At 43.4% G+C, this 21,184-nt stretch overlaps 2 protein-coding genes across 2 annotated transcripts in view; one reads left to right on the top strand and one right to left on the bottom strand.

The window, feature by feature from the left end:
* Nucleotides 1–21,184, bottom strand: part of LOC141121727 (uncharacterized) — a 178,289-nt gene that overhangs the window by 8,892 nt on the left and 148,213 nt on the right. The window contains exons 23-25 of the mRNA XM_073611438.1: nucleotides 7,962–8,042; nucleotides 2,098–2,226; nucleotides 1,398–1,532 (exon numbers count right to left, since the gene is read on the bottom strand). Coding sequence (XP_073467539.1) covers nucleotides 1,398–1,532; nucleotides 2,098–2,226; nucleotides 7,962–8,042 — 345 coding nt within the window. The remainder of the gene's footprint in view (nucleotides 1–1,397; nucleotides 1,533–2,097; nucleotides 2,227–7,961; nucleotides 8,043–21,184) is intronic.
* Nucleotides 1–21,184, top strand: part of LOC141121652 (uncharacterized) — a 447,439-nt gene that overhangs the window by 401,800 nt on the left and 24,455 nt on the right. The gene's annotated exons all lie outside the window — the stretch shown is intronic.

Genomic DNA, 21,184 nt, shown 5'->3' with positions numbered 1-21,184 from the left:
CAGCAAAGTCATCAAGAAAGCGCGATACCGGCCCTGGAGGCCTATAAATTGCTGCAATCCTCAGAGAAATGGGAGAAAACAGACGAATACAGTGCATCTCGAAAGAAGAGAGGGATAGAGAGGGAGGAACAGGAAGGACTTGGAAGGTGCTTTGTGGGGATAGAAGGAATCCAAATCTAACTCCACCTCCTTTCTGTCTGTTGGGTCTGGGGGAGTGAGTCCAATGGAGGCCACCATGGGAGAGGGCAGCAGGAGAAGCTGAGTCAAAATTTTGAAGCCAGGTTTCTGTTATGGCGAGTATGTTAAAGCCATGAGAGATGAAGAGGTCATGTACAGATGTTAGCTTGTTACAGATGGAGCGGGCGTTCCAAAGGGCGCATGAGATTGGTGGGCTGCTTTGAGGAAGCAGGGGGATAGATATTAAACTGAGTGGATTGCAGTGGTTGCCAGAGGGGGAGGGGTATTGGATATGTGGCTTGCATTTGGAAAATGGCGGACCACAATTAGGAGAAATGTCACCTGAGACTAGAAGGAGGAGGGCGAGGAAGGCAAGGTGGGATGTGCATGAGCGCACGTGTCTAGTGGCCCTGGTGTTTATGTCAGCATGTGGGTGCAGCAAATGCAGGAGATGATGGGTGCCATAGTAGGGAGAGGGTAGGAATGAGGGTGATATGTGCGTGCTGCAGGGAAGAGAGGAGGGGTAGAGGAAAGATAATTTGAGGATAGAAGACACCAATGTGAGAAGGAAGAGAATAAGGAGCATGTTAGTGGATAGAGAGTGGGAAACGAACCTAATATAAAATAAATGTCAAAGCTGGTTTGCTTATCGTCTTGCAGAGTGGAGCAGAGTTCTTGTTGTTCATGCAGCTTTAGTTATCCTGCTTTCGTTAAACTTCGTCGGTGAAACCGCGCATCACTCGTGACAGAGCCATGATGTCTGCGCCTTGCCCCTGTCTGCGCCACCCCATAAGCTGCCATAAATTTATAGGGAAACTAAGCTGGGATGCATTTCTCAGTTGGTCATTATTGGGTCTGATGTGAGACACCTGAATATGGGGAGGAGATGACCAGATACAGACACAGGCTAGGGTCGTAAAGCTAATTACCTCTCTTGATCACTCAAGCCACATGGAGTTGAGAATCAATCACCAGTAATATTGCTATTGCAGTGTGTTTGTTATAGGGCTAGCAGTAAATATGGAAGTTTAAAGATATGGCAGCAGGAGACAATTACCAAAAAATATTTCACAGCAAAGTCATGGGGAGGGAGTCGAGTGCCGGCAAAAGTGGCTTTGCATGCCGCTTGCGGCACCTGTGCCAGGGGTTGCCTACCCCTGTTATAGATACATCCCTTGTCTGTTACTGGATAATGTCCCAGAATTCCCAGCACCGCTCACCTCTCCTGTCAGCAGCTCCATCATCTTCTTGGTGACTTCTAGAATCTTCTGCATGTTGTGTCTCTCAGGTTTTAGGGAGTCACATGAAGGCACTGTGATGGTCATATGATCTCCTGACTTCAGAGGAGGAAATCTCTGTATTGGAGAACCAAGAGGAATATTATGTTAGAATCCCCAAATCCTCCTCACCTCTCCGGTCAGGTCTGTGTTTTATTAATAGAGATAAGAGTGATGTCATGTGACCTCCCAGAATCCTCCTCACCTCTCCGGTCAGGTCTGTGTTTTATTAATAGAGATAAGAGAGATGTCATGTGACCTCCCAGAAACCCCCTCACCTCTCCGGTCAGGTCTGTGTTTTAATAATAGAAATAAGAGTGATGTCATGTGAACTCCCAGAATCCTCCTCACCTCTCCGGTCAGGTCTGTGTTTTAATAATAGAAATAAGAGTGATGTCATGTGAACTCCCAGAATCCTCCTCACCTCTCCGGTCAGGTCTGTGTTTTATTAATAGAGATAAGAGTGATGTCATGTGACCTTCCAGAATTCTCCTCACCTCTCCGGTCAGGTCTGTGTTTTATTAATAGAGATAAGAGTGATGTCATGTGACCTCCCAGAATCCTCCTCACCTCTCCGGTCAGGTCTGTGTTTTATTAATAGAGATAAGAGTGATGTCATGTGACCTCCCAGAATCCTCCTCACCTCTCCAGTCAGCAGGTAGATGATCTCCAGGGTGAAGTTTAGTATCTTCTCAGTCATGTGACTTCGGTCCTCCTCCATCCTCATTGGTGCCGCCATTTGATCTATACAGGTCTCCTTGTAGACAAATAACTTTGGTAAATGAAAGTAAGAATTATTTGAATGGTATTGGTCACACAATCATAAAATGTGGATGTGTGTGTGTGTGTGTGTGTGTGTGGGGGGGGTAATAGGACGGTTGCTCTACATTTAACCACCTTAATACCGGACACTTTTATCCCCTTCCTGGCCAGGCCAATTTTCAGCTTCCAACGCTTTTTGCAAATAAATCTTCTTCATAAATTTAAGCCATACTGTATTCTGATACATTTCCTTGGTAAAAATAACCAATAATCAAATCAGTGTATATTATTTAGTTTGTAGGAAAGTTATAGAGTCCACAAACTATGGTATATACTGTATATATATATAAATAAATTAATCAATATATACTGACTATCTCATTTCTTGGAAGCCTTAAAATGCCAGTACAGTAGAAAAACTCCCTGAAATTACCCCTTTTGTGGAAAGTAGACAGTCCAAGGTATTTAGTGAGAGGCATGGTGGGTTTTTTTGACGCTGTAATTTTTAATTTTTTTTTAAGTTTCCATTTTAACAAGTTATTTCTGACACATTGCACATGCATACTTAGAATTACACCCCAAAACACATTCCTGTATGCCTCCCAAATATGGGGGTACCACATGTGTGAAACTTTTTTTTTATATTCTTTATTTATGTATAAATATATAGAATGACATCATTACTACATCTCCAGAGAGTTACCAATTAATCTACAAAAATAATCAAAATGTAGACACATTGCAAATTTAAGTTACACTTACTTAAATATTAAGAATTAGAGCCTATGCAACTCGACTATATAGCATAATGTCTAACTACTATTCTCCTCAACTACTTTACCCTAATTTTTCAAACCCTGCTAAAATAAGAGTACGCATTTCTAATTCCGTTTTTCTCTTTCTCTCTTTAAAAGAACCCTACCACCACACAAAAAAAAAAAAAAGCCCTCCCTCAGGTCCTGTGCATCACCCTACCCTCCTAAATATTGACCCTCCAATTATAGAGGGAACTGATCTTTATACAAGCAATATGGAGTCCAAGTCCTCCAATATTTCTCACCTTGTTCTTTCATTGATATCTTGAGATCTTTCATTTCCTGGATTTCTGTAATTCTAGCCATCCATTGAGATTTAGTCGGCACAACTGGACTCTTCCAAAGTGCAGGTATACATGCTTTTGCAGCCGTTAAAAGGTGTTTTAACAGTGAGTTTTTATAACTTTTATTAGATAAGGGTGTATCATGGAGTAAATATGCTACAAGCTTCCTCTCAAGACACACCCGTTAGCTCTTTAACCATCTTTTCAACCATATCCCAAAAGTCATTCAACTTCAGACATTCCCAAAAAATTAAAAGGAAGATCCTGTGGAGCATTGGCCATTATCAACAAGGAGTACAGATGGGATAGTGAATGTCTCATTGGCCTCCCTGCAAGGCAGGTCTGTTTGAACCTGGTCAGGTCTCTTATCTCAGAATACGTCTCCGGCGTAGTGCGGAAATATGCACCCAGCTGAGCACAGTGGAGGAAGTCCAAATTGTGGCAAAAATGACTAACAATTTCATGGCTTGTGTTATGAGCCAATTTTCTTGACAAAGATGCAAAAAAAATGGGGAGGTGCACCACCAAATAAGTATATCAAATTGCAGATCGTTCAGTCCAGATTGAAAAGATGGATTATCCAAAATTGGGATTAGGGGACTCGAAAAAGGTAAAAGGTCAGTATGTTTAAAAACTGATCTTGCCACCTTAACGGTGGCTCCAGCCAAAGGGTGTTTACTGGACTCTATCGGAGTGACTTCCCCTGGAATCCAGGGGAGTCCGGCTAATTGTATAACCACAGTCGCCTGTTCTAAATGTACCCATTGTTGTTTTTTCTTGTTGGGTGCACCAGTCCAGTATTCTAGATAAATGCACTGCATCATGGTATTTTATTGGGTCTGGGAAACCGATACCACCTTTTGGCTTTGGAAGCGTCAAAATAGATCTATGCTCCCTCGCTGGTTTTCCTTCCCATATGAACTTCAAAAACATTGCACTCAAGTTCTTTATGAAGTCCTGGGGTAGCTTAATTAGTAGTGACTGTAACAAATAAATCAATCAGGGCAATAACGTTAGTCCCCCCCCCAAACCAGGTAAACAATTCAAATTTCTTATGTAAGCGGATCAGTGGGAAAAAATTCCATTCAAAAATTTTACGCAGATTGTTCAGAATATTCGTACTTAGGTAATGAATATGTGAATCCGTCTATTTAAAATTAAATTGAGAGCCTATATGATGTTTTGCTATTGTGTCTATGCTCCCCATCACTTCTGATTTTGAGTGATTCACTTTAAAGTTCGAGAGGGCACCATATCTGTGCAGTTCTACCAAAACCAAAGGTAAAATAAGTCAGATGGAAGTCAAAAAGAAAATCAAGTCGTCCACATGTGCCGCTAATTTGTGTACCATCCCCTTCATCTGAATATCCTTTTATATCCCGATTTGACCTAACCATGCATAAAAATGGTTCAAAAGTAAGTATAACATAAGAGGAGACAATGGGCAGCCTTGTTGGGTGCTGTTCCATATAGAGAACACTTCTGAGGTGATATCGTTCGACCGTTTGTTCGGCCCTCCGAACTGACCACAATGCATTGCGGCGCTGAACAGTGCATTGCAAGCCCTGATTGGCTGAAGCAGTAGAAGCTTCAGCCAATCAGGGCACAGAGCACTGTCAGAGTCATGATTGGATGCTGTCATCATGACTTTATCCAATCATGGCTCATTCCCGCCCCACAGTATAAAAGTATTCTTTCAATGGCAGCCATTTTCAGTGTGATTTCGGCATAGAGAGAGATAGAACAGGGCTCTGTTCAGTGCTGTTAGTTAGTGTGCTATTTTGCTTCAATTGTCAGTGTAGAATATTAGTTTAGTGTCAGTCTAGGGATAGTGTGAGTGTAGTGAGGAGGACCATCATTCAGCTTTACATAGTGTGCAGCTAGAGTAGGGACAGTTTAGATAGTTTCACTGTAGTGTAGTGAGACCGTGTCATTCATACATTCATTAGTGTGGAGTAGGGACAGCTCAGATAGTTTCAGTGTAGTGTAGTGAGACCGTGTCAGTAATCTTTACATTAGTGTATAGCTAGAGTAGGGACAGTTCAGATAGCGTCAGTGTAGTGACGGTTGAACACTGTCTATTTGATTGCGTTACTGCCAGTGTAACACCATTTACTTCTGTGTGCATTACTGCCAGTTTAACGCCATAGTTATGTGTGCGTTATTGCCATTTTAATGCCATATAGTTTTGTGTGCGTTACTGCAAGTTTAAAGCCATATAAGTTCTGTGCATCACTGTACACTTGGCGCATTATATTGCAGTATATTATATAGAGCTGCACAATTAATCGTTCTTCTTTAAACTCAGCTGTCAAAAGAAAGCATCCGGGCAGTCTACCAAGTCTTTAACTTGAAACATTGTAATTAAGCTTCCTTCTTAGATCAAAGGGATAGAACTTCTGTGTAAATAAATAATCCAGGCAGTCTGCCAAGTTTTTAACAACATGTAAATGCAGGAAGTTTAACCACTTAAAGTCTAAATCTTTTTCTGACACTTGTTTCCTAAGTTAAAAATCTATATTTTTTGCTAGAAAATTACTTGCAACCCCCAAACATTATATATATTTTAGCAGAGACCCTAGGGAATAAAATGGCAATTGCTGCAATATTTTATGTCACACTGTATTTGCCCAGTGGTCTTCAAATGCAATTTTTGGGGAAAAAATACACTTCAATGAATGAAAAAAAATGAAACAGTAAAGTTAACCCAATTTTTTTTGTTTTAATGTGAAAGATGATGTTAACTCGTGAGAATCGTGATCTATCTTCTAAGCAAAAAATTGTGATTCTCATTTTAGCCAGAATCATGCAGCTCTAATATTATAGTGTATCCGTGGAGTGTGTCTGTGTAGTGTGAGTACTCAAATTAAAGTGCACAAAACACCACTTTACATTGATTAAAGTGCATCTACGTACAGATTTCCACTTCTTCTTTACATTTGCTTATAAGCACCTCCTCCTCCCTCCCAATAATGTCTGGGGGGACAACAAGGAGAGGCAGACATTCCCTTGGGGCCCAGCAACAAATGTGTCCACAGGCAAAGGTGGACGTGGTGGTCAGTCCCCAGGCAGGGCATCATTTCCTCTGTTTAGTGAGTTTGCCCGTGCTATCCAGCCACAGCAGGCGGAGGAGGTGGTGGACTGGCTTAATTAACCTTCCTCATCCTACTCAGTCACGCAAGCAGAGACAAGTGTGCAGTCCCCTGCAGTTGCCAGAGTGGATAAACCTGCCTCCTTGTCCACATCTATTCCTGCCATAGCCATGGAGGAGTCAGCCGAGTTATTTGACCACAGCGTCAACCACTTGCTCCTTGACTATACCCAGCCATTACTGGATTCAGATGTTGGTAGAACGCGTCTGTCCACAGACTCCGTGGACCGTTTGACTTTTATAAAAATGAATCAGTCCTGGATTACCAGCTATGAAGCCCCTGATGCCGATGTCACTGATTAAGTCTTTTTTGGGATGTGGAATCTCTGCAGGACTTTGAGGCTGCTTAGCTTTGAGGGTGTTCAATCATTTCATCTGGAAGAATGTTTTTAGTATAGGTTTCATGGGCACAATTAACACCCAAACGCAAATTCTTGCTTTCATCAAGATTACCTCTATAGGGTTATGGTGGGAAGGCGCAACCGACACCCAAAGACTAATTTTTCTGCACCCGTTACTTCTATCCAAAGTCAAAGTGACACCAGAATATATCCAAAAAATATCTAATCTTGTTCCCAGTGCACTATATTGTGGCCTCATCATACACACTGGATCCCCAGCTGTTGCTGAGCAAAATCAAGGCAGCTTGCAGGAAATTTTTTTTTTTTTGCCTTTATAAGTGCAATTATTGCTGCAGCAGATTCTAGACATGGTACAGATGTGCCAATTTACAGGTAGACTAAGGGGACCCCCCAGGCACTATATTGGAAGGAATATTTCATTTTTATGCTTTCACTTTAAAAATAAAAAAAATTACTGCTCATTTAAAAATGATGTGTTTCACAAACTCTTTTTTTATTGATACATGTCCCCCAGGGCAGTACTCGGACCCCTAGATTGAGTGAGTTAGGGACCTTAGATTGTAAGCTCCTTGAGGGTAGGGACTGATGTGAATGTACAATGTATATGTAAAGCACTGCGTAAATTGACGGCACTATATAAGTAACTGAAGTAACTGAAGTAACTATAACCATTGTATGCCCAATTACTTGCATATAAGCCTTCAAAATGGGCACTTTTGATTTTTGATGTTCGGGTCCCATTGACTTTAATGAGGTTTGTTATTCAGGTCCGAACTTTCACAGTGTATGAAAGTTCTGGTGCGAACTGAACAGGGGTCCGTTTGGCCCATCCCTAGCGCTGATCATTCCCGTGTAAAATCTTACAGAAATCTTCCCTAATCCCAACCTTTAATTATCATTTCATTCCCCCCACATACAATGTCTGGAACCGACATTTACTGACATCAATAACTCCCCTCGTGGTACAGACCAGAAATTCCCTCATTGTAATATACGGGGTTATTCTACATTTCCACACTATATATGTGTGTATCATCATCTGCTGGAGATAAAAGACATCACAGTGACTATGGAGGAAGAGGACGGACATGACGGGGGTTACTGGGTGTAAATAGAAAATAAGATATTATTACCTCCTCTGCTTCCTCCCAAACGTCCTGTATGTACCTGACATCCCTGCCTGTCTTCCATAGAGACTTCCTGTCTGGGTAGAAGTGAGATCACCACCTTGTGGAGCTCAGAGGAACTGCAGTCCAGAATACCATCTCGTAGTGTGAACACGGCCTTGTGCTGTGTGTGTATGTACTGTATATCCTTATAGATGGGGTCATCTCCACTCCCACCAAGGGGGATAGAAATATATTACTGCTCGGGGGGGAGACATTTTGGCCCCTTTGATTTTGCAGTAAAATTGATTGCAGATTTAGTCATGTAGAACATCTGTTATATGGATACAAAGAACCCCAGCCGAGAGTAAAGGGTGGAAATGGCTCCTGATCCCCAGATTTGGGCAATTATGTCACCAATATAAATAGAATAAAACCCGCGCTATGTGTAACAACTCAAATACCTACAAAAATAACTTATACCGGACTGCTGCTGTAACAAAGGTAAGTATTCCCTTTATCAACTAGAAGAGCATTATGTGTCACAGCGCTGTCCTATTGTGTGTGCACATAAATCATCACAAATACACTAAAATATGTGGAGACATTCATATATAAAGTGCTAGGGTCTCACATAATAGTCTCTTCAGATCTACTGCTTCCACTTTACACCTACTTCATTGATTTTATGGTGTTTATCAATAAATGAAGTAAACAGATCCATGTGCAAATTCATATACAACATAAAGTGCTTTGTGCTCAAGATGCTGTTCAAAGCAGATCCACTGCTTCCACTTTACACCTACTTCATTAATCTCATAATATTTGCTGCTATATTAAATAAATTAAAAATCTGTGCAAATTCATGTAATCATACAATATTTTGTGCTCATTATAGTGTTCTCTGCAAGTCCACTTTGCATCTACTTCAATGAACTTATTTTGTTCTAAAAAATCAATCAATGAAAAGTTGATAAGGTGTAAAGTTCTCGGTGCTCCAAACTGTGCCAGCTGTAGTGTAGCCACGCCTTCTTCCACCTCTTACACACGTGATGGTGAGGGCGCCCCCTTAGTAGTGCTTCCCCACTCACCAGAGCAATATGACTCCCAGCTTTTCATCTACCAGAGTCACCAACATCCTTCACACTCTCCTCACCTCCGATGGCAAAGGAACTGGATCCTCCTCGCTCACTCCTGCAAGTCTGCTGCACTTTCTGTCAGTCTCCCTCCTAGGCTCCGCCTCCTCCTGCGACCACTGTTCCAGCAGGAGCTCTCCATACACGATCAGAGCTCCGCCTCTTCATACACGATCAGAGCTCCGCCTCTTCATACACACTCAGAGCTCCGCCTCTTCATACACACTCAGGGCTCCGCCTCTTCATACACACTCAGGGCTCCGCCTCTTCATACACACTCAGGGCCTCTTCATACACACTCAAGGCCTCTTCATACACACTCAGAGCTCCGCCTCTTCATACACACTCAGAGCTCCGCCTCTTCACACACACTCAGAGCTCCGCCTCTTCATACACACTCAGAGCTCCGCCTCTTCATACACACTCAGAGCTCTGCCTCTTCATACACACTCAGAGCTCCGCCTCTTAATACCAGTATTGCCACCCCCCCCCAAAGTAAAATTTACTGGCAGGACCCCAAAATTTACAGACACCACCAATTTTTTTTACTGACAAAAATCATGACATTTACTGGCACTGCAAAAAAATACCTACAATGCCTGTTTTCAGTGCTAAACAGTGCAGATATCAATATGTAAACTAGATAGTGCTATTAGCATGGGGTAGATAGGTGGAGACTGAAGTCCCATCCAATTTTACAGGAAATCCATCATTTGTTAGTGGAGGGCAGGGGCCAGCAGTGCTCTGTTCCGTTGCCAGCAGTTCAGCTGGGCGTAGGAGCTCCCTACATCATCTGCTCCAGCTAACTGTTGGGGGGAGAGGCCGACTGCCCCAGCTCCCTGGAACTCCGCAGTTGTTTCTGATTGCTGGGCAGAGGTTGGTAGCACTCTGCCCGTTTGCCAGCACTTCTGTTGGTTTTCTGTTAGTGGAGACCACAGGCCCATCCACCGACACCAAATCAAGCTGCAGTTGTGAGGTGATGACTGCATTCTCTCCTTGGATCCTGATCTGCAGCTCGCGATAGACTGCCACCTCCTCACCCTGGGCCTCCAGAATTGCTGCAGGTGTGGGGCAGAGGTCTGGGACCCTCTGTCCGGTTGCCAGCACTTCTGCTGGGGGTTTGCTAGGTGGTTCCTCCTCTACTGAAACGTCTATTAAATCCCCAGTCTCTGGAATTGCTAAAAGTGTGGGACAGAGGTTTTGGACCCTCTGTTCAGTTACCAGATCTTCAGCTGGAGAAGTTTGTTGTAACTTCATAGATGCTGCTGGCAGAAAATCACATGTCACTGTCAGTGTTGTGGGAGAAAGGCCGACTACCTCTTCTCTCAAGAAGGCCGAAGCCACTGTTGGTGCTGGGCAGAGCACAGTGAACTTTGGCCCTGATAGCAGCTCTTCTGCTGGAGGCTCATCAGGTTGTTCTTAGCAGAAAAGTCTATCAAATCCTATGTCTCTGCAACTGATGTCTGGGGATAGAGGTTCACCATCTCCTGTCCATGGAACCCAGAAGATGCTATCAGTGCTGGGCAGAGGTTAGCAGAGCTCTGCCCTGTTGTCAGCACTTCAGGTTTGGGGACAGCGGCAATCTCCAGATTTTCCACTGCCGATTCTCTGGCATGCTGCTGAACGTGTTCTAGCAGTTTCCTGTATGCCCTTTCCAGATGCTGTTTCTTCCTTAGCAAATGGTCCGGATCAGGTTTGAGCTCTGAGACCCCTGCAAGACCGAGCATAGCCACTCTATATTCTCGCAGGTCCTCAAGGGCAGGTTCCCCTTCATCGCCAAACACAAAACGATCTGTAAGGTTCTCCCACAGCAATCCAGGGCCTACAAAGTCATATCCCTCCGGAGAGCATTCTGTTGTCTCCCCTAAACATCCCTGCTCTGCGTGCCATTGCAGAGCCCGATAATGATTGTCCAGCTCTATCTCCTGCTGGATCAGCCTGTCCAACTCAGTCACCCATTGCTCCTGGGGACGCTCTCCCAGGAATGCCATCCGCAATGCCCGTTGGTCACTGGCCCGTTGCTCTGGGGTTGGAAAGCACTTGCCCTGTTTTATATCAGCGAGCTGGAGGGCTCCAGTCCAGAGCTCCACCCGAATCTGCTGCCTGAGCTCCAGGTATTCATCCTCAGACACAGTCCTGGTGTATGCTGAAAGGACGATCAGCAGCAGCCCCGGGAACTCTGATGCCAGGTCCATATCTCCGCTGGGGTGACCGAAGTCTGCTATCCTGATCTTGGATCCAGGTGGAGGTTTGGATGTCCCGGACTGCAGGAAGCATCCCATTGCTTGCCAGCAATGTCACGGAACGTTCCCCACTCCGCTTGAGTGCTTCCGTCAGTATATCGCTTCCTAAGTCCTGGAACACGAGTCCAATGGATCTGGCTATAGGAACCCCCAAGAACTAGACAACACCAGTCTTGGAGTACATCAGGAATAATCTTTTATTTGAGAACTCACACAAATATATACAGCAGGATGACTAAAACCTAACCTAATTAACATGAGCTAATTATCTAATCTTTTATACAGCCTAGGTGACTAATGCCGCGTACACACGACAGGACTTTACAGCATACTTGGTCCTGCAGTCCAGAGTCCGTCGGACAATTCGATCGTGTGTGGGCTCCAGCGGACTTTTTTTCCCCAAAAGTTAGACGGACCGAGAAATGAAACATGTTTCAAATCTTTTCGATGGACTCGAGTCCGGTCGAAAAGTCAGCTCGTCTGTATGCTAGTCCGACGGACACAAACCGACGCTAGGGAAGCTATTGGCTACTGGCTATGAACTTCCTTGTTTTAGTCCGGTCGTATGTCATCACGTACGAATCCATCGGACTTTGGTTGATCGTGTGTAGGCAAGTCCGTTCATTCGGAAAGTCCGTCGTAAAGTCCGTCGAAAAGTCCGCAGGACAAAGTCTGCTGTAAAGTCCGCGTGTGGACGCGGCATTAGAGATATGCCCTTTTGGCCAGACTTGTGGTCACCGAGCTTCACACAGTAACAGAGTTAATTAACACAAACAACAATGGGTAAAAAGACTCTTAGAGCCACACTAGACTTATTTACAATAAACACATTATAGCAGACAACAGACAGGTAGCTGGAATTGATGACATTAGCATCTAACAGTATGAGTCCCAACGGTATGAATCAGTCACTTTTCTAATATGGCATATAAAGGGTTCCCAGTGTCTGTGTGTCTTGGGGGGACATGGACCTGAATCCAAAGTAACACCAACCCCAGGGTCCCCAGGCATACAGCTCACAGAGAGCACCATTCCCCCAAATGCCAGGGCCCATAACCGGTGGGCAAGAGGCTTGCGTTCAGTCCCCTCCAAAAGCCTCTGTCCTGGCTAGATGGGTCACACCAACCCACCCCCCCAAATCTTCATCCTGAACACCGCAGTGATCTTCTCCCATCAGCTGCTGCAGCCAGCAGGCTGGGGAGGAGGGGAAGATGGTCAACAGCAATGATGGGTGAGGGCACTGGGGGGATCGGTAGGAGGTTCAAAGAAAAGGGAGGGAGTCTGAGCAACGGGTGGAATGTATTGGGACATTTTGATCTCCCTGTGGTTCCCCTGAAGCAGTAGAATCTGGGAGTGGAGAGGAGAAGAAGCCAGCAGTCGGGGAGCCACATGTTGATCAATGTTTAAGGAGGAGGTGAGAGGTTGGAGGATTCATCTTAGAAGACAGGCAGAGTGGCTGTGAAATAGCAGGAAGCTCAGCAGACCATGAGCTTATAGCAGAAGGGAGAATGCCATAGATGTACTTCTTATGAACCAGGCCAGCTGGAAGCAAATCTGTAGGTCTGTATATATCCATGGCAGAGAAATGCCCTGTACACACAAGCGGACTTTTCGACCGGACTGGTCCGACGAACCAAATCTGGCGGACAATTCGACCATGTGTGGGCTTCATCGGACCTTCAGCGGACTGTTTCTGTCGAAAATCTGATGGACTTTAGATTTGGAACATGTTTCAAAACTTTACATCGGAACTCCGCCAGACCCAGTTCCTAGCGAGAAATCCGCTCATCTGTATGCTAGTCCGACGGACGAAAACCGTCGCTAGGGCAGCAATTGGCTACTGGCAATGAACTTCCTTATTTTAGTCCGGTCGGACGTCATCACGTACGAATCCGTTGGACTTTGGTGTGATCGTGTGTAGGCAAGTCTGTTCATTCCAAAGTCCATCGGAAGTCCGTCGAAAGTCCATCGGAAAGACTGTCAGACCTTTGTTGCCGAAAAGTCTGCCCGTCTGTACATGGCAAAAGAGTTAGAGTCACCTATGGCCCATTTTTGAGTACCAACGTTTTTCATCATTTCATCAGCACACACAATTAGTAAAATATTGCATTTGTATGCTCTAAAATTACATTAAGTTTATTTTTTTTACTGAAATTCACCCTTAATAAACCATTAAGCTAACATCATGCGGCATTCAACATTGGAACTACCACCATTCTATTCTGCAGGGTCTCTGCTTTCAGAAAATATATGTTTGGGTGTTTTAAAGAGTAAGCCCACTTTTGCTGAGAAATAAACATTTTCCTCTATAGGATTTGAATAAACTTTGTTGCTGATTCCTACCTATTATTATTCTAAAGAAACATTTGTTTATTTGTCTATGTCCATACGAACAATATTCATCACAGCTGGGCGAATGCCGGTCACATTCATTCAACTATTTTTTTTTTAAATAGTGTTTTACTGACATCTAAGTGTTTGTGAATGACCACAAAATGTACTCAGCCAATGAAAGGTAATGACTCCATTTTTACTTTTCTACTGCTATCAATGGTCAACACGGTACAACACTTCATCCATGTCTTTGGTGATCTCTGATCTCCTTATGAACTGTTTCTTACATGATGAAGATCAGCCATGGAGTATATCTGAGGTGTATATCAGGGTGTGCTTCTTCCCCACATGAGAGCTGTGATGTCCAGCAACATTCATATAGAAGATATTTCCTGCACTCAAGGCACTAATACACCTCGAGGGTTGTGTGGGATCCCTGATGTACAGGAAGACAGGACTTCAGTGAGGAACAATTCCCTCACTCAGGACAGGAAAGTGGCTTCTCCCCTGTGTGAGATCTCTGATGGCTGGAAAGATTGGACTTATCTGAAAAACATTTCCCACACTCAGGACAGGAAAGTGACTTCTCCCCCGTGTGAAATCTCTGATGTCTGTAAAGACTGGACTTGCCTGAAAAACATTTCCCGCACTCAGGACAGGAATACGGCTTCTCCCCTGTGTGAGATCTTTTATGACTGTTAAGTTTGGATTTAGAACTGAAACACTTCCCGCACTCAGTACAGGAAAACCTCTTATCTGTTGGAAGGATGGCACCGTCCCTCACAGTCTGAGGTTCCTCAGGATAAGAGGAATACGATGGTCCATCTACACTGTGTGGTGCCGGATGGACATTTGAGGTAGTCGGGTTTTCTCCTGGACTATAATGTGTGATGTCCTCATCTTCTACTTTACAGTCTGGAGACAAAGTGAGACAATCCTCTGAGGTTTTCCTCATCTCCCGTCCATCTACTAAAATAGAAATAAAAAGATTATTACTAGACATGAGCAGATTGGTTCCCCTAAACCAGGACTCCGCCCACATCAGGCAGCTTTGTCTCTGAGGATAGGGGTCGCAGAAGTGTCAAATGCGACTGGGCCCCATGCTGCAGGGGGCCCGTGTGCTCCCCCACCCTCCCCGAGCGGTGTGTGCATATGGGAGCTCCCGATCCTCAGCTGATGCATAAAGTGGCAGTGCAGGAGCTCGGTCACGCTGTGTTTACTCTGAAAGTGAAAGCAAGGGAGAGGTGTCTAGCACAGTAGGTGCTGTGCTCTCTGCCTCTCCCTACAGTGCAGTACCTGGCATGGAGAGTGAAGGTACAGTGCTGCAGCTGCCGATTTTTAAAAAGGCGATCTATATAAATGTTTGTTTATATGTGTGTGTCTGCATGTGTATATGGGTGTGTGCATGTGTATATGTTTATATGTGTGTGTGAGCATGTGTGTTTTATGTGTGTGTGTGTGTGTGCACATTTATGTGTGTGTATGTTTATATGTGTGTGCGCATTTATGTGTGTGCATGTCTGTATGTTTATATGTGTGTGTGCATGTCTGTATGTTTATGTGTGTGTGCATGTTTTTGTGTGTGCTCGTGTGTGTTTTATATGTATGTGTATGTGTGTATGTTTATATGTGTGCATGTGTGTGTGTATTTATATGTGTATGCGTACATGTGCGTTTACATGCGTGTGTATGAATACACATTATTTTTGATCCTGAGCCCCTTTTTCTTTACGATCAAAACTTATTTTTTTAGGGCGGGTTTATAATACCAACAAGAAAATACCATTCCTCTGAAAAGCGATGCAGGCTCAGATCGCTTTTCGGAGGCATTTGACATGCAGTGAAGAGGCAATATGTTGTGCCTTGACTGGTAAAATGTTGAGAAACACTGATACAGAGAAACTGATCTCTCCATTTTGCTCCTGCAGCTGCTGAAAGCCTGCAGGAGGGAGAGGAGAAGTGGGGGAAATATAAAGATCAGTTCCTCTATATGCAGACGCCCGGAAGGTTATGGAACATTATATTATTATATTATTATATTTTGAGGTATTGTAGACCAGGTAGAGTTTAGTGTGTTATGTTTTATTGGGTCCATACCAAGGTTTATGGTGCCTTTACGAGATATACCCCAGTCGGATTAATAGCCACTCAGTTATCCTATGGGGCCAATACCCTTAGCTCTTAGGGAGTTCCATGAGACACTTGCTCTCCACAATTGAGGTCCCAGTGTAGACTTTTTACCATTGGTCCTCACCCGACAGCATGTCTCCCACTGCTTTACAGAGTCAGTCTTCCCTGCACATAGGCCGTGCTTACTTGCGCCAGGCTTTGTACAGCTGACGTTAGAGCACCTTATACATCTTTTCTCTTCTCTTTCTTTTTCAGCCTGTGGTGCTTATTTCTCCTACTTTTCCCCCTCTTTACTCCATCCCCTTTCTTCATAGGGAGGTTGGTCTCACTTTCCTCTCTCCTACCCTTCTCCGCCTCCTCCCCCCCCCCCTTCCACTTTTTTTTTTTGGTCATAGTCCCGAGTGTTTGCAGGCAGCATGGCACCCCCTGTGAATTCTAACCCCCGTCAATCAGAGTACGGGTTCAAATTCGCCTCCCTAAATGTTCGTGGCCTGGCCACTCCAGAGAAGCGGTCCAGACTTCTCTCTGATATTAAAAAGCTCTGTACCCAGGTGGTGTTCTTGCAGGAAACCCACTTCAAACAGCAGGCAGTTCCTAGGCTTCATAATTGTGACTTTCCTAGTGCATACCATGCACCCTCACCTCTGTCGAAGTCCAAGGGTGTCAGTATTTTGATAGCGAAGTCGGTCCCCTGGACCTTTTCGGAGGAGTATGCGGATCCCCAGGGCCGATACTTGCTCCTAAAGTGGAAAATGAGACCTACCACAGTGACCCTGGCTAACGTTTATTTTCCAAACTCGGATCACCTTACCTTTTTGAGGTGCCTAGTCCCAATTTTATTGGAATTCCGGGAGGGCACCTTTCTGTTGGGTGAGGATTATAATTTCTCCAAGGAGCCGTTACTAGATGTCTTGAGAGGGGCGTCTCCCCTTTCCTACTCCTAGCTTAAAAAAGTAAAAGCAGAATTGTTTAACCTAAATCTGGTTGATCCATGGAGAATTATGCACCCAAAAGATAAGGACTATACCTATTTTTCTTCTGTACACCACACATATTCCAGAATAAAAAAAATAATATTTTTTGCTTCGGTTATAAAACATCCAGTAAAAAAAATGGAAAAAAATTGAATTTCCACTGGACCTGCTAATTGGCTCCCACTGTGTCCAATCACAGTGGGAGCTAGTCACTGGTGGCACGCATGCGCGCCCCAGACCTATTGCACGAAATGACGTACCTGTATGTGATTTTGCGCAATTAAGCTGCCGACCGTACATGTATGTGAGGCGGTCGGCAAGTGGTTAAGAGGATAGACACTCTGATATGGAAAGAGAAGCAGCCTAGGATGCACTTACCTATTTTACAACTGCCCAAAGATGGTGGAGGTTTGTCTGTCTCCTCTGCTGGTTATACTTCCTGGCTTCCCAGCTGCAACATTTTGCTGGGTGGGGGATTATTGATGGTAGTAGGGGTGCAACGGATCAAAAAACTCACGGATCGGATTGACCCTCAGATCAGAGTCACGAATCGGATAATTTTCGGATCAGCAAAAAAAAAAGAAAAAAAAACACACAAATCTTGTTACACCCACCAGAGTTTTAGATTTAAAAGCTATTTTCAACACAAAACCGAGCTTATATGCATAAATACAGTATTTTTAGATCGGACAGACTGTTTAGATGTTAGATTTTAAAAGCAACAGCAAACCTGCTGACCTTACATGGTTGCTAATGTGACAGAACACCTCTGATTTTCACATTTAACATTAAATGTGAAAATCAGAGGTGTTCTGTCACATTAGCAACCATATAAGGTCAGCAGGTTTGCTGTTGCTTTTAAAATCTAACATCTAAACAGTCTGTCCGATCTACAAATATTGTATTTATGCATATAAGCTCGGTTTTGTGTTGAAAATAGCTTTTAAATCTAAAACTCCGGTGGGTGTAACAAGATGTCCGCTTGCCCCCTTCTCACTCTATCATTACTGTGCTGTGCAGGAGTGGGGGGTGTAGCAAGATGGCGACGACGAAACGTCACTTCCTGATGAGACAGCGGCCGCTTCCGGGTGTACCAAGATGGCCGCCGCTCCGGAGCTAGGCCGAAGCCACGGCCTTTCCTATGGCCGAGGTCGCAGAGTGCTCCGCGGATCGCGGATGTTTCCCGATCCGCGGAGGTTGATCCGTACGGATCACGGATCGGCGACGATCCGTTGCACCCCTAGATGGTAGGGACCCCATTCAAGCTATACTGCTGTCTATGTCTAATAATTTTCCTCTGCTGGCCCAATTGGAGGCGGGTGGGTTTTGGGACTGTTCCACATGTCCTACCTTGATCCTCATGGCTAAGGTCTGGGACGAGATGTGACGTATTATGGGCTATGATGGTATTTCCAGATTTCATCCTATCTGGGAAAGAGGATGACTAGAGGAGTTTGAGAAACTACAGGGCTTTTCTGCCTGGTATTCTAGGGGTATACATTTCCTGTATTAATTATATACCAATGGCCATCTAAAATCCTTTAAAGACTTACAACTCGAGTTTGGTTTACCCACAACTAGCTTTTATCCACACCTTCAACTTTGCCATACAGGTTCTATTCAAACCAGGTCCACATCTCTCATACAGATAGACATTCAACTCATAGATCAAGTAGCTACTAGCAAGGAGAAGAAAGGTCTTCTATCATCTTTATATGGGTCTCTTCTTCTATCATCTTTATATGGATCTCTTCTTATATCATCTTTATATCGGTCTCTTCTTATATCATCTTTATATGGGTCTCTTCTTCTATCATCTTTATATGGGTCTCTTCTTATATCATCTTTATATGGGTCTCTTCTTATATCATCTTTATATGGGTCTCTTCTCCTTCGCTCTCAGACAACTATTCAGCTTTATGGCAGGACAGGGTGGTCTACAGATATCTCTAACGTGGATGGAGAGTGGTGGCAATCTATATTAGAGCAAGTACCTTTAATGTCTATTTCTCCTACCCAATGGGTGTCACAACAATTTGTTATTCACAGAGTACATAGAACTCCCCTTAAATTGAATAAATGGCAATGTAGAGAGAGTCCAGAATGTCCAAGGTGTGGAGGTTCCCCTGCGGACCATTTACACATGTGTTGGTGGTGCCCTAAACTGGTGCACTATTGGAATAGAGTAATATCGGTTATAAGCCAAGCGTTTCAGGTGTCCCTACCAAATGACCCTTTGACCTGTATATTGGGGTTTTTGGATGAATAGCTACTTACACCCCATGTCCAGACTGCTATATCTTGCTTATTGTTTTTGGCAGGTAAAAGTATTCTGTTAGTGGATAAAGCCTCTACCACCCATGTCTGAGGACTGAAGTACCCAAGATAACTCCACATTGCTTAAGGAGAGACATATCATGAAACACCGTCGTACTTCAATCAAGTTCAATAAATGATGGGACCCGTGGTTACAGGTACCTGGCTTGGCTCCATTAGGTCTTGTTTCTTTACAACTCCTACAGTGCTAAATATTTGGTTGGTGATGCCCTAGAATGTGTTACCTTTAGAACAATAATGTGTGGACACATATGGACCTCTCGTAATGTAATTCAATATACTCATAATCTGATATTTACAGGAGGTTGGTATTAAACCTCCAAATGTTTAGTGTTTTTGCAGTCTCTTTGGACATCTATTGGTTATACCTTACTATATAACTGACTGCTAGTGATAAGAAAGTATTTATGTATTTATGTCTATTTCAGAGGTCTCCAAATTTTCTAAATAAAAGGATTATTTACTGTCCTTCAGACATTAGGGGGCCAGACTGTGACCATCATGAGAAGAAATTGTCCCAGCATCAGTTGGAGTAAATAATGCCGCATTTTTGGTTTCAGTGAGAGCAATAGTGCCCCATTGTTGGGGTCATTGGAGGGAACTGTGCCCCATCGTTGGTGTCCTTGGGAGGAATAGTGCCCGATATTTGATGTCATTGGGAGGAACTGTGCCTCATCATTGGTGTCATTGGGAGGAATAGTGCCCGATATTTGATGTCATTGGGAGGAACTGTGCCTCATCATTGGTGTCATTGGGCCTCACTGTTGGTGTCATTGGGAGAAATGATCCCCCATCTTTGGTATTATTGGGCCCCATTGTTGGTGTCATTGGGTGTCCGTGAATAAAATCCTGCCCCAAGGGCCAGATAAAAGCAAGCAATGGGTAGAATTTGGCCCCCAGGCCACAGTTTGGAGATCATTGGTCTATTTGATTGTTTTCAAGATCTGTAGCAATTTTCTTGTTCCAAATACAGACTTTACGGTTCTTATTACAGAGCTGGTATTTTTGATATGAGGGAAAAAAAATGCAAGGACAAATGTACTGCTTTTTGAGTTGTTGCAAAATGAATATTTCATGTTTCTGTTTGTTTTGCTTGTCTGTTTTGTTTGTGTATGTAAAATCACAAAACCTTTAATAAATAACATTTGAAAAAAAAATATATATATGGATACATTCATATATAAAGTGCTAAGTGCTCAAAATAATATTCTCTGCTGGTCTACTGCTTGCACTTTAGAAACGAGAGAGACTCCACCGCTCAGGTAGATCCAGACCAGAATAAATGAATCCTTAACCTCCAGGAAAGAAGAGCCCCAGGTGCTAGCTAATACTGAAGCAGGCAGGAATGTGCGAAAAGATCTGGACAGCCGCACACCGGGAGAAATTTAATGTGTCTTTATTGTAGAAACTGGATCATGAAGTACACAAGACACCACAGCAAGAAAGTACAGGAAAACAGCTGACGCGTTTCACACTTATACTAAGTGCTTACTCATAGCTGACAACCATGGGAATGAGAACCACATATAAACTCTATGTTCTAAACCACGTGACCATGTAATGATGCAAAGAACCAAGAACAGCTGGGATCCAACCGCATGAGATCTCCGCACCTGTTGTTAGGTAATAGGTTCTCCCATGATAGTGTGGTATATAAGCAACAGAAAAAGGTATAAAAATGTAAATGAGAATAAATGATAAAAATGAAAAATTGAATAAATTAAATTGGTGAAATGAAAGTTTGTGAAAAATGAAAGATAAGTGAACTGAAAGGGTAATTAGAAAAACCTAATCACCACTGGACATAAACAAAATTGATGGTACATAACAGTGTGTGTTGTATAAAGAAAGTAAAGTGAAATTATAAACATAAAGCTAGACCTCTGTGCAAACAGGGGACATCACTTGCATATTAACTTGGTTCTAAGTGAAGTAAAAATGATGTGATATAAGTAATAAATGAAAAAAAAATATTGTATAAATGAATAAAGAATGATCAAAGATATGTGTGGAGTATAAAATACAGTGTAATAACACATGAGATGAAAATATGTAATCAGAGATGTGTCAATAGTCTAATGTAAAATCAGCCTGCA

Source organism: Aquarana catesbeiana, unplaced genomic scaffold (genome assembly GCF_042186555.1).
Source record: "Aquarana catesbeiana isolate 2022-GZ unplaced genomic scaffold, ASM4218655v1 unanchor228, whole genome shotgun sequence".
Classification (NCBI taxonomy): Eukaryota; Metazoa; Chordata; class Amphibia; order Anura; family Ranidae; genus Aquarana; species Aquarana catesbeiana.
Note: the sequence above shows the minus strand (reverse complement) of the source record. Positions and strands in the feature narration are given on the sequence as shown.